We start from the raw sequence: 20,923 nt of genomic DNA on the forward strand, positions 1-20,923 counted from the left end.
GAGGTGTAGACTGCCTATCTGGAACCGAAGGAAGTGCTGGTACTGCCTGTGGATGGGTATGTGGAGGTAGGCGTCTTGGAGATCTATAGAGGCCATCCAATCCCCCGGTTAAACGGATAGGATTACCGAATTTAGAGATTCCATTTTGAAGCGTTCGACCCTGATATATCTGTTCAATTTCTTCAAGTCCAGTACCGGTCTCCATCCGCCTGTCTGCTTGGGGACTAAAAAGACAGGGGAATAGAATCCGGAGTAGTGTGAATGCAGCCCGTTGCCTCGTACACACGACCATTTTTCTCGGCAGGAAAAAATAAACAACGTTTTTCCCGATGGGATTCCTCTGAAGCCTGCCTTGCATACACAAGTTCAGGCCAAATACAGCCCGTCCAAAGCACAGTGACATACAGCGGGACTATAAAGGGGAAGTTCCATTCAAAACGTGCCACCCTTTTGGCTGCTTTTGCTGATCCTCGTGTTAGTAAAAGTTTGGTAAAAGATGATTGACGCTTTTCAATCTTTGTGCTTTTCAGCATGATGAATGTGATATATCTCCATTCCGAACGCTAGTTTTAACGAGCGCTCCCGTCTCATACTTAATTCTGAGCATGCACATTTTTTTTCCCCTCGGGAAAGCATACACACGACCAGTTTTCCCAACGGGAAAAAAGAAAACATGTTCTATTTTTTTCCCGCATTTCCTCATCGGGAAAACTGCGATGGAGCATACACAGGGTCGGTTTTCCCGGCCAAAAGCTGTCATGACGGTTTTCCCGACGGGAAAACCAGTCGTGTGTACGAGGCATAAATGTGGAAAAAGTCCTGAAATTATTTACCTTGTTTTCTTTTTTTTATCCCCGAAATCTGACGTTACCCAGGGGTGTGTAGACTTTTTATATCCACCGTACCTTATCCCTCCTGGTACATTGAAATTTAACAGGTAGATAAAAACGATTTGGATACAAAAGAAATATCTTTTCATACTTTGCTGCCTCTTTTTATAGTTGGAAGTAATCCCGGCGATCTCCCTGCATGCCTTCCTCCTCCAGGCCTACAGAACAGCCTAGTGTGACCACTGACTGGTCATTATCTGGCACGGTAATCCGTTATCAACATTTTCCAAATAATAATTAGTTTGCAATGGATGGCAGAAATCTGGGCAGCTTCTCTCAGCAGAAGATTAATATGTAAATAATTTCAGATAGCATACGGAATTTCAGAGAGATTTTCTAAAGCTCAGGATTTCTGACAGCTTGGCAAATCCAAATTCACCGCCGTCCAGTTTGGGTCGGGGATGGATCTCTTCTAGCCACACACATTGGACAACCCATAGACAGGAGACAGAAGCTTTTACTGTATGTTGGCTGTTTGCCTGAAAATAAAAGTACTTGTAGCCAGAACAAATGATCGTTGGCGCTGGAATTTTTTTGGTCTAATCTGATTTCCATTCTTTATTTATTCTGAACTCTGGGAATGACACACACAATGCTTATTAGGTCTAGGGGTGGGGCAGTAAGCTGTGTTGCTTAAAGCGGAATTCCACCCGCGATTTTTTTTTTTAAAGTCATCAGCTACTAACACTGTAGCTGCTGACTTTTAATAAGGCCAATTACCTGTCCTAGTCGCCCGCGATGTCGCCCCCCTGACGGCAATCGCTCGGTCCTGGCGCCTCCATTCTCACTAAGGGAAACAGGCAGTGAAGCCTTACGGCTTCACTGCCCGTTTCCTACTGCGACTCGCGCAGCGCTTTGTGAATGGGCGGCTGCCTTCGGAGATACACACAGTTCTCAGAAGGCAGCGCGCCCCATTCACCAGAAGACACCACGATGGAGGACGAGGCAGAAGATCCACCGCGGTGTGGAGGAAGAGGCAGAAGAGTTACTTCCGCATAGCAACCGCCCTTTCTGGTGAGTATACAAAAAAAAAAGGGTGGAACTCCACTTAAAAGTGATTGTAAAGTCTTGTTTAAAAAAATAAATAACAAACATGCTATACTTACCGGTACCTCCTCCGTGCATTTGGTTTTGCACAGAGCAGCCAGAATCCTCCTCTTCTCTGTAATTAGGGAGGTGCTGAGGGGAGCTGCTACACACAAAAGGTTTTTTTATTTTAATGCATAGAATGCATCAAAATAAAAAAATCTTCTGCCTTTACAACTTTAATTTATTCCTTGCTCTGGTATTCTCTCTCCATTTGTTCTACCGGCTCCCAGATGCCTCTTCTGTAAGGCGCTCAGACCAGCAGTTGCACGCTGGTGTCATCAAGTACAATGCAGGGCCATTAGAGTGCCCACCCACAGCACCTTAGTAATCCTTTGTTACTGGCCGCTTCCTGTATATGGATTCATTGGGTAGTGTGCGGGTATTCCGTCACTTCCTCGATGCCGCAATGTCTCCTGGGAGCTTTTGTCATTGTTCCCAGGAGATATTGCAGAGGTCTGCTGCGAGTTATCGCGGGATTTAGAAAGAACTTTAAGCAAGTTCTTTCTAAGACCTCCACAATGTCTCCTGGGAACAATGACAAAAGCTCCCAGGAGACATTGCGGCATCGAGGAAGTGACGGAATACCCGCACACTACCCAATGAATCCATATACAGGAATCGGCCAGTAACATAAAGGATTACTAAGGTTCGCCTAACCCTGACAGTGACTCGAGCTGGGCATCGCCACTTAGTAAAGGATTGGCTCGGGCGGCTCGGCTGCTCTAGTCCTGCAAAGGGAACTGCGTTCCTGCTGTGAAAAAAGTGCATGAACTCTGTTCCCGCAGGACTTGAGCCCTGAGCCCATATGACTATACTGTAGAGTCACACATGTGGCTGTATACACAGTGAGTGGTAAATGACAGCCTACTCCCTCTCTCCTCCTCCATGCCCACTAACCAGCTAAACACAATGGGGGTGGGATATTACACGTAGATTAATGGTGGCTTCACCTCCAAGTCACAGGCTAGAGGGGTGTGACACAGCCTGTGTCTGTCAGAAATCCACCCTCACCATGTTATATCCACACAATTGATTTCAAATATATATTTGTACTGTATGTCAATTTAAAGCAGTTTATTCATGTTATTTATTTATTTTTACTTTGTATTCCAAAGGCTGCTTTTTTATTTTTAACGTGACCAGCAGCAGAGGACTAGAAGCTCCTCCTGCTTACGGTATGTTTCCCTGCAGACAGGCTGGGAAAGATCTGGGTCATGAGACTGTATATTGATTTGGGAAAAGGTACTTTTTATTAAAATCATTACAGACATGGGCGGACTGACAACTCATGGGGCCCCAGGGCAATAGGAGATTATGGGGCCACACAGTATACACACAAACATACAGTATACATAGACAGTATACACACACAGACACACAATATACACACACAGTATACATACACACGGAATACACATAGGCCTCATACACACGACCGAGGAACTCGTCGGAAAAGACACATCGTTTTCCTCGACAAGTTCCTTGTTAGGCTTGTCGAGGAACTCGACAAGCTTGCTTTGCGTACACACTGTCAAGACAAAATCTCCTTGTTCTCAAACGCGGTGACGTACAACACATACAATGGCAGGGGAAGTTCGATTCCACTGGCACAACCCTTGGGGCTGCTTTTGCTAATCTCATGTGTTTGCGTGTTAAGTAAAAGTTTGGTAAGAGACGATTTGCACTTTTCAGTCTGTTACAGCGTGAAAAATGTGTTATCTCCATTACAAATGCTACTTTTACTCCCGTCTCATACTTTATTCTGAGCATGCGCGGGTTTCTTAGCATACACACACTCAAGTTTCTCGTCGAAAACCAGCCCAACGAGGAACACGACTAGGAAATTGAGACTCCCGTCGAGGAAAAAGAGAACTTGTTCCTCGGCAGTTTCCTCGATGAAAAACGTACACACGCCCGTTTTCCTCGGCAAAAAAGCTCTCCCACCAAGTTTCTTGATGGATTCTGTCGAATTCCTCGGTCGTTTGTACGAGGCCTTACACACACTGAAAAGGTACTGGAGAGGCGGGGTAGCTATAATCTTGGGATTTAAAAAAAAACACAGATTTTTACATACTGTCCCTGGTTTTACTGAGGCTGGCAACCCTGATGGGGCCCCCTAGTGGCATTGGGCAGTGCCTGAGTGCCCGAATAGTCAGCCCGCCCCTGATTACAGTGCCATCATCCATATACAAAAATAGAAGGGACAATGTCAATTAAACAGTCTGTGTTTAGTGTCATTTTAAGCTTACCATCATTCAGCACCTTTAAATTGTAGTTGCAAACGTCATAAAAAAAATGAAAATAAAATAAATAAATATATATATATATATATATATATATATATATATATATATTTATGTGTGTGTGTGTAATCTAAAAGGTGCACTGCAACTGTCCAAATAACAACAAAAAACTATGGGGCCTATTTCTGATTGCTAACATAGTAAACAAAGAGGGTGGAAGTTATGGACTTAACCGTCTCCTATTAAACACGTGAGGAGCTGTGTCAATGTTTTTATTACAGAGAACTCAGATTCAGATAGATTGTGTTGAATTTCTGAATTTAGCACAGTTGCTGTGTTTGCTTTGGTTCGCTAACTCGTTTCAGTGGTTGCATGGCATTGCACTTTGATATGTTTTATCTCAGGACAGGTGCCGTTTCACACTGTTGCATACAATTGTTATGAAAGAAAACCCCTTCACATAGTAAGATATAAGAACTGTTTACTTTGCAGATTCATACACAGAAAATTCTGGTTCTTCTGGAAGACATCTATAGTCAACTGCCCCTCGCCACCATTATAGACAGCAAGATTCTCATTTTGCATGGAGGAATATCAGACACGACTGACCTGGATTTGCTGACCTCTCTTGAAAGAACTAAGGTGAGATTAATAAATCAGAAGGCCTATTAAAGTATTGGTTCACCTGAACCTCATTTTTGATTATGGATTGCATCACCATCAGCATTTATGTCTTTCAGGAATTCTGGAGGTAAGATCCGTAGGTGGAAAACTATAGTGATTAGGCAAAGATTTCTCTCAATCATTTTGTCCACCAAGAACAATTGTTCTGGACTGTTCTGATTTGCTAGTCTTTGGATTATTGGCTCGATGTGGTAAAAATGTTTTATTGGAAGACAGTCTAATACAGGGTTTCTCAACTCCAGTCCTCAAGGCGCCCCAACAGGTCATGTTTTCAGGCTGTCCATTATTTTGCACAGCTGATTTGATCAGTTTCACTGCCTTAGTAATTACCACAGCCATTTCATCTGAGGGAAATCCAGAAAACATGACCCACTTGAGGACTGGAGTTGAGAAACACTGGTCTAATGCACATGTGTCAAACACAAGGCCCGTGGGCTGAATCATGAAATATTCATTCGCTGTTACAAAACACCTGGGTGGGCTCTGGACGCATCCTCTGTGACTCAAGCCCACACTATTTTGAAGCCTATTAGAGCCTTATAGGCGATTTTAATGAAGTCTTAGATAGGACCCAGGATAGATTCCCACCAGGAAATAGACCTAAAACAAAAGGAGAGAATCGACTAGCGCTATTTCTGGATGAAGTGGGGCTATGTGATATTTGGCGTATGCGCTATCCGCAGGAACGCCAATACTCCTGTTTTTCGAAGACTCACCACACTTTATCCAGAATAGATATGGCGTTGGGTAATGAGGAGGCAGCATCACTAGTAATAAATATAGAACATGGCCCACGAGGAGTATCCGATCACTCACCGATTGAGCTGACAATAAAAACTAGGGGTAAATGGTACCCAAGAGAATGGAAAATTAGCCCTCACTGGCTCGAACTAATGAGTGATCACAGTATGGTGATGTCGGCTTTTAAAGAATTTATTCAGATAAATGAGGGAACTGCATCAGTGGGGGTGGTATGGGACTCCCTAAAAGCCTACCTCCGAGGCCTCCTAATCCAAAAGATAGCAGGGATTAAGAGGAAGAACAGGGAGGGAGAGAGTGAGACAAGGAATCAGTTGCTACAGGCAGAGAAGAGATACATTGAAACCCCAACCTCTCATAGCTTAAAAGAGTGGCTAGAAAAACAACAAATATACAAAATGACTATATTAAAAAGAACAGAGGGAAAACGAATTTTCCAGAAACAGAATCAGTTTGGAGAGGGAGAGCGAGTGGGGCGTTTATTATCCCTGCTTATTAGAACCAATGCCCCCCCCCTCCACTGTTACAGCAGTTAATTTATCAAACGGTGAAACCTCCTTTGATAAAACCGTGATATTAAATACCTTTAGAGAATTCTTTTTATCCCTTTATAGCTCCAAGAGAAGGGATGGGACTGAAGTACTGGAAACATTTTTCCAGCGATTGTCCATCCCGACTCTATCGGAGGAAGAAAACATTAACATGGAGACGCCAATTACTCTAGGAGAACTAAAACAAGCAGTGGCGGGGATGTCAACTCAAAAGTCACCAGGCCCAGATGGGATGCCCGTAGAGATCTATAAAAGATATGGGGATATCCTGCTACCAGAACTCCTAAAGACACTAAATTGGGCATTGACCCAGGGAATACTTCCCACCTCTATGACAGAAGCTACCATGATTGTTTTGCATAAGGAGGGGAAGGACCCAAGAGAAGCATCATCGTATCGTCCTATCTCTCTCCTATGCACTGATGCTAAGATCTTGGCCAAAGTGCTAGCCACACGCCTTAACCGGTATATACAGGCGCTTATACATCCTGACCAATCTGGCTTTATTCCCAATAGGTCAACCAGTGCCAACATTAGGAGAGTGTTCCTGAATATGCAAATTCCAACAGAGGGAGAGGGCTCTAGAGCCATCTTAGCCCTGGACGCTGCCAAGGCTTTTGACAGTCTGGAATGGGATTACCTATGGAAGGTACTAGAGAAATTCGGGTTTGGTCCCAGGTTTATGAGTTGGGTGAAATTGTTATACAATCAGCCAAGAGCAAAAACCAAAATTAACAACGAATTTTCAGAAATTTTTCAACTAGAGAGAGGAACGCGTCAGGGCTGTCCCCTTTCTCCCTTGCTGTTCGCCTTGGCGATGGAACCATTAGCTATTAAAATCAGGAAAACTAAAGACATTCAAGGGTTCCATAGACAGAATATAGAGGATAAGATCGCACTGTTTGCGGACGATGTCCTCTTCTTTTTGGGAGACGTTGAAACCTCGTTAAAAAATGTGATCAAAGTAGTGGGCGAGTTTGGGCTATGCTCCGGGCTGGTCATTAATTGGGAAAAGTCTGCACTACTGCCAATTGACTCCATCGATGCCCAGATACCCCATGGAATCCCTCAGCTAAAAGTTGTAGCTATGATGAAATATCTTGGGATATGGATCACGAGGGACAGTAATAGCTTTGTCCAGAATAACTTAACTCCTCTTTTGTCTAAATGGGAACATAAAAGAGATGCCTGGTGTAGACTACCATTATCTATAGCGGGACGATGTAACCTGATAAAGATGCTATGGTTACCTCAGTTACTCTATATCCTCCATAACTCTCCAGTCTGGATAGCTCAAAAATGGTTCAAAAAGATAGAATCCCTTTTCAGAGAGTTAATTTGGAAGAAGGGACAAGCTAGGATCTGTCTCCAGACCATGCAGCTACCAATTAAAGAGGGGGGAATGGCAGTACCTCACCCGAAAACATACTTTATAGCCTCACAGCTACAACAACTTGCGAACTGCGGACTGGAGGGAGGCGGACATTCCGGTAGATTGATGCTAACAGGAGCACCACATAGGACAATAGTAGAGGCACTCGAGGCTGGTTCGTTTGCCCATAGATGTCCAACTATAAAACTTAGCCTTAAAGTGTGGAAAACAACAAAAGCATTGATGGGCTACAAGGGAATAACAATATTTGCCCCTCTCTGGTGTAACCAAAACTTAAGAGAATTAAAAGACATTGAGAGATGTAAAGAATGGGAGAGACAAGGGATAAGCCGGTTAGACCAGCTGTACAAGGGAGAACAGATGAAATCCTTTGCAGACCTTCGACAGGAATTTAATATAACTAATAAAACATTTTACAGATATCTACAGATACGACATGCTATCCAAGCTCAGTTTGGGTCACAACCCATTGTATGGTCCTCGGCCCCCACCCTCCTGAAAATAACCTCTCCAAAATCAACTAAAGGCCTGATATCTGAGTTGTACTCTAGAATAGGAGCTAAAACCATAAGTAGGGCAGGCCCCATTAAGAGCAGGACAGGATGGGAGAAAGACTTAGGTCAAATGACCACGGAACAGTGGAGTGCGATCTTGAAGAGGGGGGTATTGGTTTCGATCTCCCCATCCCAGAAAGTATCACACTTGTTCCTCTTGCATAGAGTATACTATACCCCCAGGAGAATGTTCAATCTCGGGTGGAGAAGTACTGACGAATGCCCAAGGTGCAGAGCGACAGGCAATCTTATCCACATGATGTGGAAATGCCCAAAGCTATTTAGATACTGGGAGGAGGTGGTCACCATAATAAATAAAACCTATAAAACTAAGCTAGAAGCTGAGTCTAAGACATGCCTGTTAGGCAGCATAGAGGAAAATAGAGTGCCAGCCAGCTCCCTTGAAGTGGTACTGAGATGCCTTTTCCAGGCAAGGAAGTTAATTGCGTTAAGGTGGCAGGCTAGGACACCTCCTACTGTCAAATCTTGGGTTGAAATTATAAACACAATGATTTGGAGTGAGAGAGTGACACTTACTCGACAGGGGAATTATAGTAAGTTTGTGAGGATGTGGAAACCCTGGCTAGACGAAACAGGATGTTCTATATAGAAATCGCCATTTAAATTTAACAAATATCTTAACCCGCTATCGGGTATTTCTTTATGGGGAAGATGTACTTAACGTAGTACATTCACTTCAAAAATTGGCTTATGGTGTGATGGGAGGGTGGGAGGGCGGGTGAGGGTTTAATGGGGCGGGAGAGGGGGAGGGGAGACGAGGAATGACAGTTTAGAAACTAGGGTTTTTTTTTTTTTTTTCACTTATTCACAATGTCATAAAGAACGAGGATAGGAAAAGACAAGGGGAAATAGGGGTAAAAACGTATGCTTGTGTATTGTTTATAACATGCATGATGATGTAATACTTTTTGTATTTTTTTTTTTTTTGATACGCAAACAACAATAAAAAAACACTGAAATTAAAAAAAAAAAGAGCCTTATGGCTCTAATCGGGTGCTTAAAAAAAAAAAAACACTGGCTGCTGTAATTCATGTGCTCGGTGCCCCGAAAGGGTCCGGAAACACATGAATAGGGGGCGGTAGCGGCGGTCGTGGATAGATTTATGCTTGAATCTATCCACTGCATATAGGGGTGGAGAGGAGAGAGGGGGTGGCGCCCAGGTGCCCCTAATTGACGGGCCACCACTGAGCCATTCTGAACCTGTTTTATGTCATTGGTTCTAACTTTGTGAAGCTTTATGGTAAACTGTCAGTTACTATCTGCCTAGATCTTTGGCCAGTTACCCATCCAGTTACTGTTTCCCCCTGATTCATTTAGACTCATAAAAGCACTACTGATTATTGTTGCAAAGAGCAAATAAATAAACAGAATTAAATTAAAATTAAAAAAATGACCAAAAGTTTGAAAAGTAGAACAGATATCAATGGTGCCACTGCAAATCATTTACATAACTCTTCTGTCTGGTCCTGTAATGAACAGCATGGAAAATATTACAGCCAATAAAAATATGGAGTGCTCCCCTGCCGCTGTCTTTACAGATCCTTATGGTTTTTGAAACTATAATGCCGCATTTGTTTTTAATGGTCTAGAAAAAACAATGTTTTTTTCAACCCGATTATTGTTAAGCCGGCCTTGCCTACACACGATCGTGAAAAAAAATGCTCAAGTACCATTCAGATGGCGCCACCCTTGCGGCTGCTTTTGCTGATTTCGTGTTAGTAAAACTTTGGTGAGAGATGATTCGCGCTTTTCAGTCTGTTACAGCGTGATGAATGTGCTATCTCCATTACTAACGCTAGTTTTACCAGAACGAGCGCTTCCGTCTCATAACTTGCTTCTTTGCATGCGCGTTTTTTTCGCATCGTTAAAGCCCACACACGACCATTTTTTACGACCTTAAAAACGACAACATTAAAAACTATGTGAAAATTTAGAGCATGTTCTAAATTTTTAATGCCTATTTTTTACATCGTGAAAAAAGCTCTGGAGCCCACACACGATTGTTTTTAATGACATTAAAAAAAATTGCATCTTTTACATCCCGAAAAATGATCGTGTGTACGCGGCATAAAGCCCTGTACACACGACCAGGATTCCCGGCGGTAAAAAGTCTGCCAGGAATCCCGGGGGGGAAACCGAGAACCTGATCAGTAACTTTCCCCCTGTACACACCAGAGGTTTTCCTGTCGGAAAAACTGCGGTGAGATCTTTGGCTGGGAATCCTGGCCATGTGTATGCTCCACCGCATTGTTTCCCATAGGGAAACTGCTGGGAAAAAGACCGCCGGGAATCGCGGCAGGAAAAAAGAGAACATGTTCTCATTTTTCCTGCCAGGATTCCCGGCGGTTTTCCTATTGGGAAAACTGCCATGGAGCATACACACGGCCAGTTTTCCCGGCCAAAAGCTGTCATGGCAGTTTTCTTGATGGGAAAACTGGTCGTGTGTACGAGGCATAACCCAGAACATCTGGTTTCGCTGTAACTGTGTATGCCTAATTGAATCTCCTCCATACAGCCATTTTTTGAAGCGAGCAGGTATAGAGGGAGAAGAATGAGTGAATTCTTCTGAATAATCCTCTTATTTAGATATGTGATCCTTTAATAAATCCACTTTATAATCAGGGGTCAAGTCCTGGGGAAAAAAGTGTGGGAACTCCCACTCAAGATCCACTCCCCCACCAAAAAAAAAAAATTATACGATCCACTGTACCACTGTAAGCAAGCTCTTTCTAAATCCTGTGATAACTCGCGGCAGACCGCAATGTCTCCTGGGAACAATGACAAAAGCTCCCAGGAGACATTGCGGCATCGAGGAAGTGACGGAATACCCGCACACTATCTGATGAATCCATATACAGGAAGCGGCCAGTAAACATAAAGAATTACTAAGGTTCGCCTGCCCCTGACAGTGACTCGAGCTGGGCATCCCACGCGTTCCCGCAGGACTTGAGCCCTGTTTATAATCCTGAACATTATGGTGTCTTCAGAATTACCAGTGTATATGAAATAATGTAAACTCTGCTGTAAATTGTAACAGTTTTAAAATTTACGAAAAGATACAATGACAGTGATCATATGAACATATATGCAAAACCAAGGCTGGCAGACATTGGCAGAGAGATTTTGATGACAGATGGGCTCAGAGTGACAAATACTGCCACATATGCCTACCTGGATGAAGTCTCTAGTAAAATTACATTCTGGTATTGGTATGAAAAGCTGAAACAAAAAAATCTCCATTTCTCTCCATTCCACTCTCATCACCATCTGCCCTACTCTTTCAGTATTATTAAAGCTGAATTTAAAGTAAACCTATAATTTTCAGCCAAGGATGCTGCCATCTTTGCCTTTGTTTAATGTACAACTTCCATAATGCTGCACATGTGATCCGTTATGACACCAGCCATTGGATGGTTTGACAGTTTGGTTGAGAGCACAACCAATGGGAGTGTTACATTTCCGGCACGTGCCAGAAATGAAACTGTTTTATGGATGGGTTTACTTCCGCTTTAAGTTATGTTTCTTTTCTTTCTTTTCTTTTGCTACAGCTGCAGTCACCTACCTTGACCACTTGCCGACCGCCACACACTTATATGTCGACAGAATGGCACTCCTGGGCAAAAGGACGTACCTGTACGTCCCCTTTAAGGAAGCGGCATTGTGGACGCGCGTGCACCGCCGGGCAAGCTCTGTAAGCTCGACCGCGGGTCCCGCGGACTAGATGGTTGTCACTAGGCAGAGCAGGGAGATGCTTGTTTACATCAGCATTTCCCCGTTCTTCCTCACCGTGAGAAGATAGCGGGTAATCGGAAGCGGTGATCACTGTCTTGTCACACATAGCCCATCCCCCCTACAATAAGAAGCACTCCCTAGGGTACACTTAACCCCTACAGCACCACCTAGTGATTAACCCCTTCACTGCCCGTGTAATTTTTACAGTAATCAGTGCATTTTTATAGCACTGCTCGCTGTAAAAATGTCAATAGTCCCAAAAAATTTGTCAAAAGTGTGTGATGTGTCCGCCATAATGTCGCAGTCACGATAAAAAATCGCTGATCGCTGCCATTACTAGTAAAAAAAATATTAATAAAAATGGCATAAAACGATCTCCTATTTTGTAGACGCTATAACTTTTGCGCAAACCGATCATTAAACGCTTATTGCAATTTTTTTTTTTTTTTTCCTCGGTCTAAACTGAGGAAGAAAACGTTTTTTTTTATATATATATTTTGGGAGATATTTAATATAGCAAAAAGTAAAAAAAATAGCTTTTTTTCAAAATTGTCTCTCTATTTTTTTTAATAGCGCAAAAAAAAAAAAACTAAGAGGTAATCAAATACCACCAAAAGAAAGCTCTATTTGTGGGGGAAAAAAGGACGTCAATTTTGTTTGGGAGCCACGTTGCACGACCATGCAATTGTTAGTTAAAGCGAAGCAGTGCCGAATCGCAAAAAGTGGCCCGGTCTTTGACCAGAAACATGGTTCGGGGCTTAAGTGGTTAATGAAATAAGTTCCATGTCCTGCAGGCTGCAAGTTCCTTTAGAAATCTTCTCTCCAGTGGTGCCCTCCCCGGTCTTCTTTGTAGCACTGAACCTCTGGCACTGCAGGGGTTAATAACTTTGGGTCTAACATTGTAGTACATTGAAGAAGTCCTGTTGAACGTCTGCCCCTTTCTTTCCCCTCTTCCAATGATAAGTACTTGCATTGCTTTCACAGAATATCATCCATCTCTTCCCCAATCACAGAATGAGTTAACTTCTGTAAAAAACAATAGGATATTTGTCAATGGAGGAGAGGAAAGAAAGGGGCAGGCACCCATCTGGACCTTCTTTAACTACTTCAGCACCGGGAAAGGTTTTACCCACTTCATGACCAGGCCATTTTTTTTGCGATACGGAACTGCGTTACTTTTGCCGTACCCAAATACAATTGATGTCCTTCCACAAACAGAGCTTTCTTTTGGTGGTATTTTATCTACTCTGCGTTTTTTTTGCGCTGTAAACAAAAAAAGAGTGAACATTTGGAAAAAAAAATATATATATTTTTGACTTTCTGCTATAATAAATATCCCCCCAAAAAAGCAAATTTAGGCTATTATGTATTCTGTTACATATTTTTGGTAAAAAAAATCCCAATAAGCATATATTGATTGATTTACGCAAAAGTTTAAGGGGCAGATCCACAAAGATCTGCACCGGCACAGCGTATCTAAGATACGCTACGCCGCCGTAACTTACTTGGCTTTGTTTTAAATCCGAATTTGCGCCATAAGTTATGGCGGCGTAGTGTATCTCTCGCGTCGCAAGGGCGCGGAATTCAAATGCGGCGGGTAGGGGGCGTGTTTCATTTAAATGAAGCGCGTCCCCGCGCCGAACGAACTGCACATGCGCCGTCCCTAAAATTTTCCGCCGTGCATTGCGCTAAATGACGTCGCAAGGACGTCATTGGTTTTGACGTGAACGTAAATGGTGTCCAGCCCCATTCACGGACGACTTACGCAAACGACGTAAAAATTTCAAAATTATACGCGGGAACGACGGCCATACTTAACATTGAGTACGCCACCAGATAGCAGCTTTAACTATACGCCGGAAAAAGCCGAACGGAAACAATGTAACAAAATGCGACGGCCGCTCGTACGTTCGTGGATCGTCGGATATAGCTAATTTGCATACTCAACGCGGATTACGACGGGAACGCCACCTAGCGGACGCTGAAAAATCGCATCTAAGATCCGAAGGTGTACGAAGACGTACGCCTGTCGGATCTAACCCAGATGCCGTTGTATCTTGTTTTGAGGATTCAAAACAAAGTTACGACGTGGGAATTTTGAAATTACGCCGGCGTATCTACTGGTACTTTCTTTGTGGATCTGCCCCTTAGTGTCTACAAAATAGAAATAGATTTAGGGACTTTTCGGTTTTTTTTTATTGTTTTTACTGGTAATGACGGCGATCTGTGTTTTTTAGCGGGACTGCGACATTGCAGCGGACAAATATGACCCTAAGTGACACTTTTCGGGGACCAGTGCTATAAAAATGCGCTGATCCCTGTATAAATGACACTGGCAGGGAAGGGGAAATCAAGGGGTTAAATGTGTTCCCTGGGAGGTGCTTTCTAACTGTTGGGGGAGTGGATTCACAGGAGGAAAAGAGAGATGGTGAATCAGCTTAGCTGAAACACGATCTCTCTCTTTTCCTCCCTGACAGATCAGCGGTGTGCTTTGTTTACATCGGCACACCGCTGCTCTGTCTCTCCTGTGAACGGTCACTAAGGGGGTTATTTACTGAACACATATCCACTTTGCACTACACGTGCAAAGTGCACTTGAAATTGCACTGAAAGGAGGACATGCAAGGAAATTAAAAAACAGCATTTTAGCTTGCACATGATTGGATGATAAAATCAGCAGAGCTTCCCCTCATTTCAGATCTTCCCCTCAGATTAACAGCGACTGCACTTCCAAGTGTACTTTGCTGTTGTAGTTTGCACTTGTAGTGCAAAGTGGATTTGCCTTTCGTAAATAACCCCCTAAGTGTAATTTTTGTCTGCTGCTTTGTTCCTCTGCTATCAGCATGAGTCATTTCTGACAAGTTTTCCTGACACCAAGAAAAAAAAGTGACGGGGAGGGATCTCCAGTCGTTTGACAGCCTCAGCTCTGTTCCTGTGTGCTTTGTGGAGGAGGGGGTGTGTCCTTTCCCTCCAATCAGCTGTCAGAGCTCTCCTCTCTGCACTCTTCAGAGTGTAACTTCAGCTCTCTTCACTCTTTTTTTCTGAACTCTCAGACAAGCTTTAAAATTCAGCACTTTGTATGGATGAATAAACAAAAGGGCTGCCGATAAACAGGTACAACTTATGTAGGAGGATTTGTTCATGACCTGAGGCCAGTCACTCCCTCGGTATATGTAAAGGTTTACATCTACTTTAACTAAACTTCAGCTTTATTTAAAAAAAATCCTGCAGTGGATGACATAACCAGGCTGTATTTAGTGAATGAAGCGATGTATGTCATTACAAAAGCATTTGCAGCACAACATTATACATCACCTTGTGTGACCCCGCTGAGGGTAAATAAAATTGTAATTATAGGTGGTTACTCCCAAGTGTACCTAACCGTTCATTTGCCTGAGGCCAACATTGAAAAGGGTTCTTTTCATTCTTTATACAAACTGACATAAATATTATTGTTTTTGTAATGTATATTATTAAAACAATTCTCTCTTGCATTCAGTATACCTAAGTAACTTTCCATCTTGGACTTCCTTTCTTGATCCCCGCTGGCGGTGCCTGAGCACTGGCTGTACACAACATATTCATTTTATGGAATCCAAGGTTGTGATTATAGCCAGAGTAGCTATGAAGTATAAGAGTAACGCACATAGATCAACTCTACATAGCTAGGTACTGTAACTGCTTTTTTTCACGCTCAGCTCCACACAGTTCTGTATTTCTCTATTGCCCTTTGAGGAACACAGCTTAAAGAGTAGAACAATCTAGGGTTATACTGCCACCTACAGGAGAAAGCAGAGTCCTGTGTGAATTAAAGTACAGATAGGTAGGCACTATGGCCCAGATTCTCGTATCTCGGCGTAAAACTATACGGGCGTAACGTATCTCGTTTACGTTAAGCAAACTGCAAGTTTTACGGGCAAGTGCTTTATTCACAAAGAACTTGCCTGTAAAGTTGCGGCGGCGTAGCGTAAATCTCCCGGCGCAAGCCCGCCTAATTCAAATGATCCGGGTAGGGGGCGTGGATCATTTAAATTAGGCGCGTTCCCGCGCCAAACGTACTGCGCATGCACCGTCCCTAATATTTCCTGACGTGCATTGCGCTAAATGACGTCGCAAGGACGTCATTGGTTTCGACGTAAATGGCGTCCAGCCCCATTCACGGACGACTTACGCAAATGACGTAAATTTTTAAATTTCGACGCGGGAACGACGGCCATACTTAACATTGGTTGCCCCTCATATAGCAGGGGCAACTTTAAGAGTCGCAAATCTAACGTAAACGTCGTATCTTCACTGCGTCGACCACGCGTACATTCGGGAATTCGTGTATTTTGCTAATTTGCATACTCGATCGGGAAAACGACGGAGGCGACACCTAGCGGCGAAAAAAAAATTGCATTTAAGATCCGACAGCGTAAGAGCCTTACGCCTGTCGGATCTAGTGGTTATCTATGCGTAACTGATTCTAAGAATCAGTCGCATAGATACGACGGCCCAGATTAGGACTTACGACACATGGCGTTGCGCCGTCGTAAGCCCCTTTCAGAATCTGGGCCTATAGCTGCACAATTAATCATTAAGAATCAAAATTGCAATATTTTTTCCTTCCCAATCCTCAAAACAGCATTTCAAGATTATTTCAAGTGCAGAGAGTTTTCACAGCTGGAAAAAATAAATAAAAAATCCAGGCAGTGTGCCAAGTTTTATCACAACTGGGAATAAGTAGAAACAACGTATCTTTTTGTTCTTTCATCAAAGGAAAGAACTCCAGTGTGTAAATGAGGGAGATTTAACCTTTTAAAGACCAAACCTTTTCTGACATTTGTTGCTTACAAGTAAAAATCATTATTTTCTGCTCGAAAATTACTTAGAACACCCAAACATGATATATATATATTTTTTAGAAGAGACCATAGAGAATAAAATGGTGGTTGTTGCAATATTTTATGTCACACCGTATTTGCACAGCGGTCTTTCAAATGCAATTTAAAAAAAAAAATACACTTTAGTGAATTAGCCCAATTTAGGGTTGTCCCGATACTACTTTTTAAGACCGAGTACTCGCCGATACCGATTACCGATACTTTTTTAATCTCATGTGACAGTGGCACATGTGTCAGTAGTTTTTTTTTTTTGGTTTTTACCATTTTAATTTTTTATTTCTTTTTACAATGTTTTCTTTTTTTTAAAGGGGGGGGGGGGAGAGGACAGTTTCAGTGTGTTTTTTATTTTATTTTTTATATTATTTTTTACAATTCATTTTTTTATTATTCATTGCAATTCTTTTTTTTTTTATATCAGCCCTGTTGGGGGGCTTTGGTGAGATATCAGTATCAGGGGTCTTAACTGACCCCTGATATCTCCCCTTTGAGACAGGGAAAGGGACTAGGGACACAGATTCCCCAGTCCCTTTCTCAGCAGCCTCAGCTGCTCTTGAAATGAATGGAGAAGACAGCGGCTCCTCTCCATTCATAAACTGAAACATCGTAAACACAGTTTACGATGTTTCAGTTATGTGAATGGACAGAGTACGGAGGAGAACGGAGGGGGACAGCAGCATGGAGGGGGACACCAGCAAAACGGAGGGAAACTGGAGGAAGATACGGGGACAGTCAGCGGTGATCGTGTGTGGGAGAGTTACAAGCACCGATCACCGCTGATTTCGCTAAAGCAGCTGAAAGCCGCACGGGGGGGGGGAGCAGAGAAATGGACCGGCAGTCAGACTTTGAAACCTATACAGGGTGATCAGTGCTTGTAACTCTCCCACTGCACTGATCACCCTGACTGTCCAGGTATTGGGTGAAGCATCGAAGCATTTGCCTGAGTACAAGTACTCGGGCGAATGCTCGGTATCGTTACCGATACCGATACTAGTATCGGGACAACCCTAGTATAATTTGAAAGATGATGTTACAACGTGAGAATTCTCATTTTAGACAAAATCGTGCAGCTCTTGTAGGCACTGCAGACTGCAGGACAGTCACTGAGAGAACACCAGTATACTTTAATAAACTGGGAAACTCATTGGCTAACTTCCAGGATTCCCAATCTCTGGCCTGAATCTACCAGTAACTGTTAACAGTATAAAAATGTAAAACATTTTAGAAGAGAAAGAAACATTAATTTTCTTAAAGGAACACTAAAGGCAAACTTTTTTTTTTTTTATAAATAACAAACATGTTATACTTACCTCCACTGTGCAGCTCGTTTTGCACAGAGTGTCCCCTAACCCTGTCTTCTGGGGTCCCTCGGCGGCTGTCTCGGCTCCTCCTCGCAAAAGCTTTCCACCTTCATGCGAGCAAGCTCACATGGTGGAAAGCTTTTGCGAGCGCGCTCCCGTGATACAGCGGTGGGCATATCACTCGGCCCGCCCCTCGGCGCGCCGTGTCATCCGCTGTGATTGACAGCAGTGCCAGCCAATGGCTGCGCTGCTATCAATCCGTCCAGCCTAGCCAATCAACGGCCAGGCTGGAAACTGAAGAGGATCACGTGGACGCACGCGGGACTTTTGAGGGGTCAGGTAAGTAAAACAGGGGTTCGGGGGGGGGGGGGGGGGGGGCGGTACCGTCGGATGCATTAAGGTGAAAAAACATTTACCTTTACAACCCCTTTGAGGACACCAAGTACCCGTTCACACCAGAAAATGGTGCCGGAAACCCGCGCTCCATGTGCGTTTTCCCAACCGCGTTCAAAACACACTGCGATTGCAATCTGCAGCAGGTGTTAAGTTAGAGTTAACGACACCCGAAACACAGGCATGCACTGGATCACATGTTACAGAAGTACCATGTGATCGGGTTGCAGTGCATTTTTTTAAATAGTGCGATCACTACTTTTGGTGCGGTCCAGTGCGATTTGGCGCATTCATGGCATGCATTAAGGTTAAAAAACACAAAGGTTTACAACCCCTTTAAACTTTGACAATAAAACCTGGAAGCTGATTGATTTCTATGCAGAGCTGCACCAGACTTTGCACTTTCCAAGATACATTGGGAGAGATTTACTAAAATGTGTGCACTCAGAACTTGGTTCAGCTGGGCATGATAGCCAATTAGCTTCTAACTTCAGCTTGTTCAATTAAAGGGGTTGTAAACCCTCCTGTTTTTTCACCTTAATGCATCCTATGCGGGGGAGAACGAGGACCGCTGCAGGGGCTTTGATTACTTACATCTCTCCCGGAATGACTCTAGGGTATCGCGGGCTCCAGGGCTGTGATTGGACGGAGCCGCGATGACTTCACTCCTGCGCATGCACGTGGGAGCTGCCGGCAACGGCATGTCTAACTGAAGCAACGGCATGACATGCCATTGCTTCAGTACGCATGCGCCAATGACTTTGGCACATGCAGACACAGGGGGATATCTCCTAAACCGTGCAGGTTTAGGAGATATCCCGGGTAGCTACAGGTAAGCCTTAAAGGGGAGGTTCACCCTAAGAACGACTTTCTCTTATTACATTTGCCCCCCACATTACAATACGATTATGCCTATTAGTTTTTTTTTGATGCTGTACATACCTTGATACAGAATATTCACCCGTGGCTTCCGGGTTGCGAGTCCCGCGGGAGTGGGCGTTCCTAACATGCTAGTGATTGACGTTTTGACAAAAAACGAGCTCCCCCGTCGCGTAAGCCGCGTCACGATTGCCGAAAGGAGCCGAACGGCGATGCGCAGGCGCAGTATAGCGCCGACTCGCCGTTCGGCTCCTTTCGCCAATCGTGACGCGGCTTACGCGACGGGGGGAGCTAGTTTTTTGTCAAAACGTCAATCACCAGCATGTTAGGAACGCCCACTCCCGCGGGACTCGCAACCCGGAAGTCACGGGTGAATATTCTGTATCAAGGTATGTATAGCATCAAAAAAAAACTAATAGGCATAATCGTATTGTAATGTGGGGGGCAAATGTAATAAGAGAAAGTCGTTTTTAGGGTGAACCTCCCCTTTAATATAGGCTTACCTGTAGCATAAAGTGTGTTATAAGGGTTTACAACCACTTTAAGCTTTGACAATAAAACCTTGAAGCTGATTGGTTTCTATGCAGAGCTGCACCAGGTTTTGTACTCTCCAGTTTTAGTAAATCAACCCCATAGTGTATATGTGTCCTTAAAAAAAAAAAGAAAAAGTATGCAGGCATGTCAAGTTCACTGACACACCTTAATGCCTTTTAAATTTTGGCCTAAGCATCTACATATGGTTGGCCTCTGGGCAACAGTGCGTTAACAAGGACCTGTAAGGTTTAATTTACAGCTGTGAGACCAAATAATAATAATAATAATATGTATTTTCTTACATTTCAGTATAAATCTGCTCTGCGGCCACCAAAACTAGAATCAGGAAAAGACAGTGCCAGAGTTCCAAAACTTGACAAAGCACCACTGGATGGCTGTAAAAGCTTTACCAATTCAGAAAAACATTTGGGGACTATGAGCTACAAAGCACACGTTGCTCCTCAGCCATGCCATTCACCAACATTGCCCTCCAGTCCGCATACTAATGTACTGAGTGAGGAATTCGGGAAGAGGGGTATTCTGGAAATACATTACCTGGATTGCAGTATTTGTCTGCCTGATATGACTCCAGAACTAACTAAAGTGGAAAGAGATGAGTGGAAACAGGTGCGTACTCGTTAAAGGAAAACTATAATAGCATTTTCATATTACACTTATTGCATAAACATTTATATGCTGGTGCTTTATGATCTTTTATTTTAGTCTGTTAGCAGAACATACTCTCATAAGAAGGCCCATCAAAACCTTTGCATTTGCTCAGACTACCATCAGAGAGGCACTGACTCTGCTGGCAATGACAAATAGGGTTGTGTCCCTACTTTGACTCTGTATGGATCATTTACTAAAGACAAATAGGATGTTCACTTTTAAGGGGAAGTTGCACTTTGCAAATAGCACCCAACCAAGTGAAGAAAATTATAAAAAAAAAAAATATATGCTTGCACTTGATTGGACGATGAAAGTCAGCACAGCTTCCCCATATTCACTAAGCTAAGGGAA

The 20,923-nt window shown here is 43.4% G+C and overlaps 1 protein-coding gene across 1 annotated transcript in view; it reads left to right on the forward strand.

The window, feature by feature from the left end:
* Positions 1-20,923, forward strand: part of PPEF1 (protein phosphatase with EF-hand domain 1) — a 95,301-nt gene that overhangs the window by 36,894 nt on the left and 37,484 nt on the right. Inside the window, 2 exon segments of the mRNA XM_040339429.1 lie at positions 4,715-4,864; positions 20,213-20,530. Of these exon segments, the coding sequence (XP_040195363.1) occupies positions 4,715-4,864; positions 20,213-20,530 (468 nt within the window).

This window comes from Rana temporaria, chromosome 2 (genome assembly GCF_905171775.1).
Source record: "Rana temporaria chromosome 2, aRanTem1.1, whole genome shotgun sequence".
NCBI lineage: Eukaryota > Metazoa > Chordata > Amphibia > Anura > Ranidae > Rana > Rana temporaria.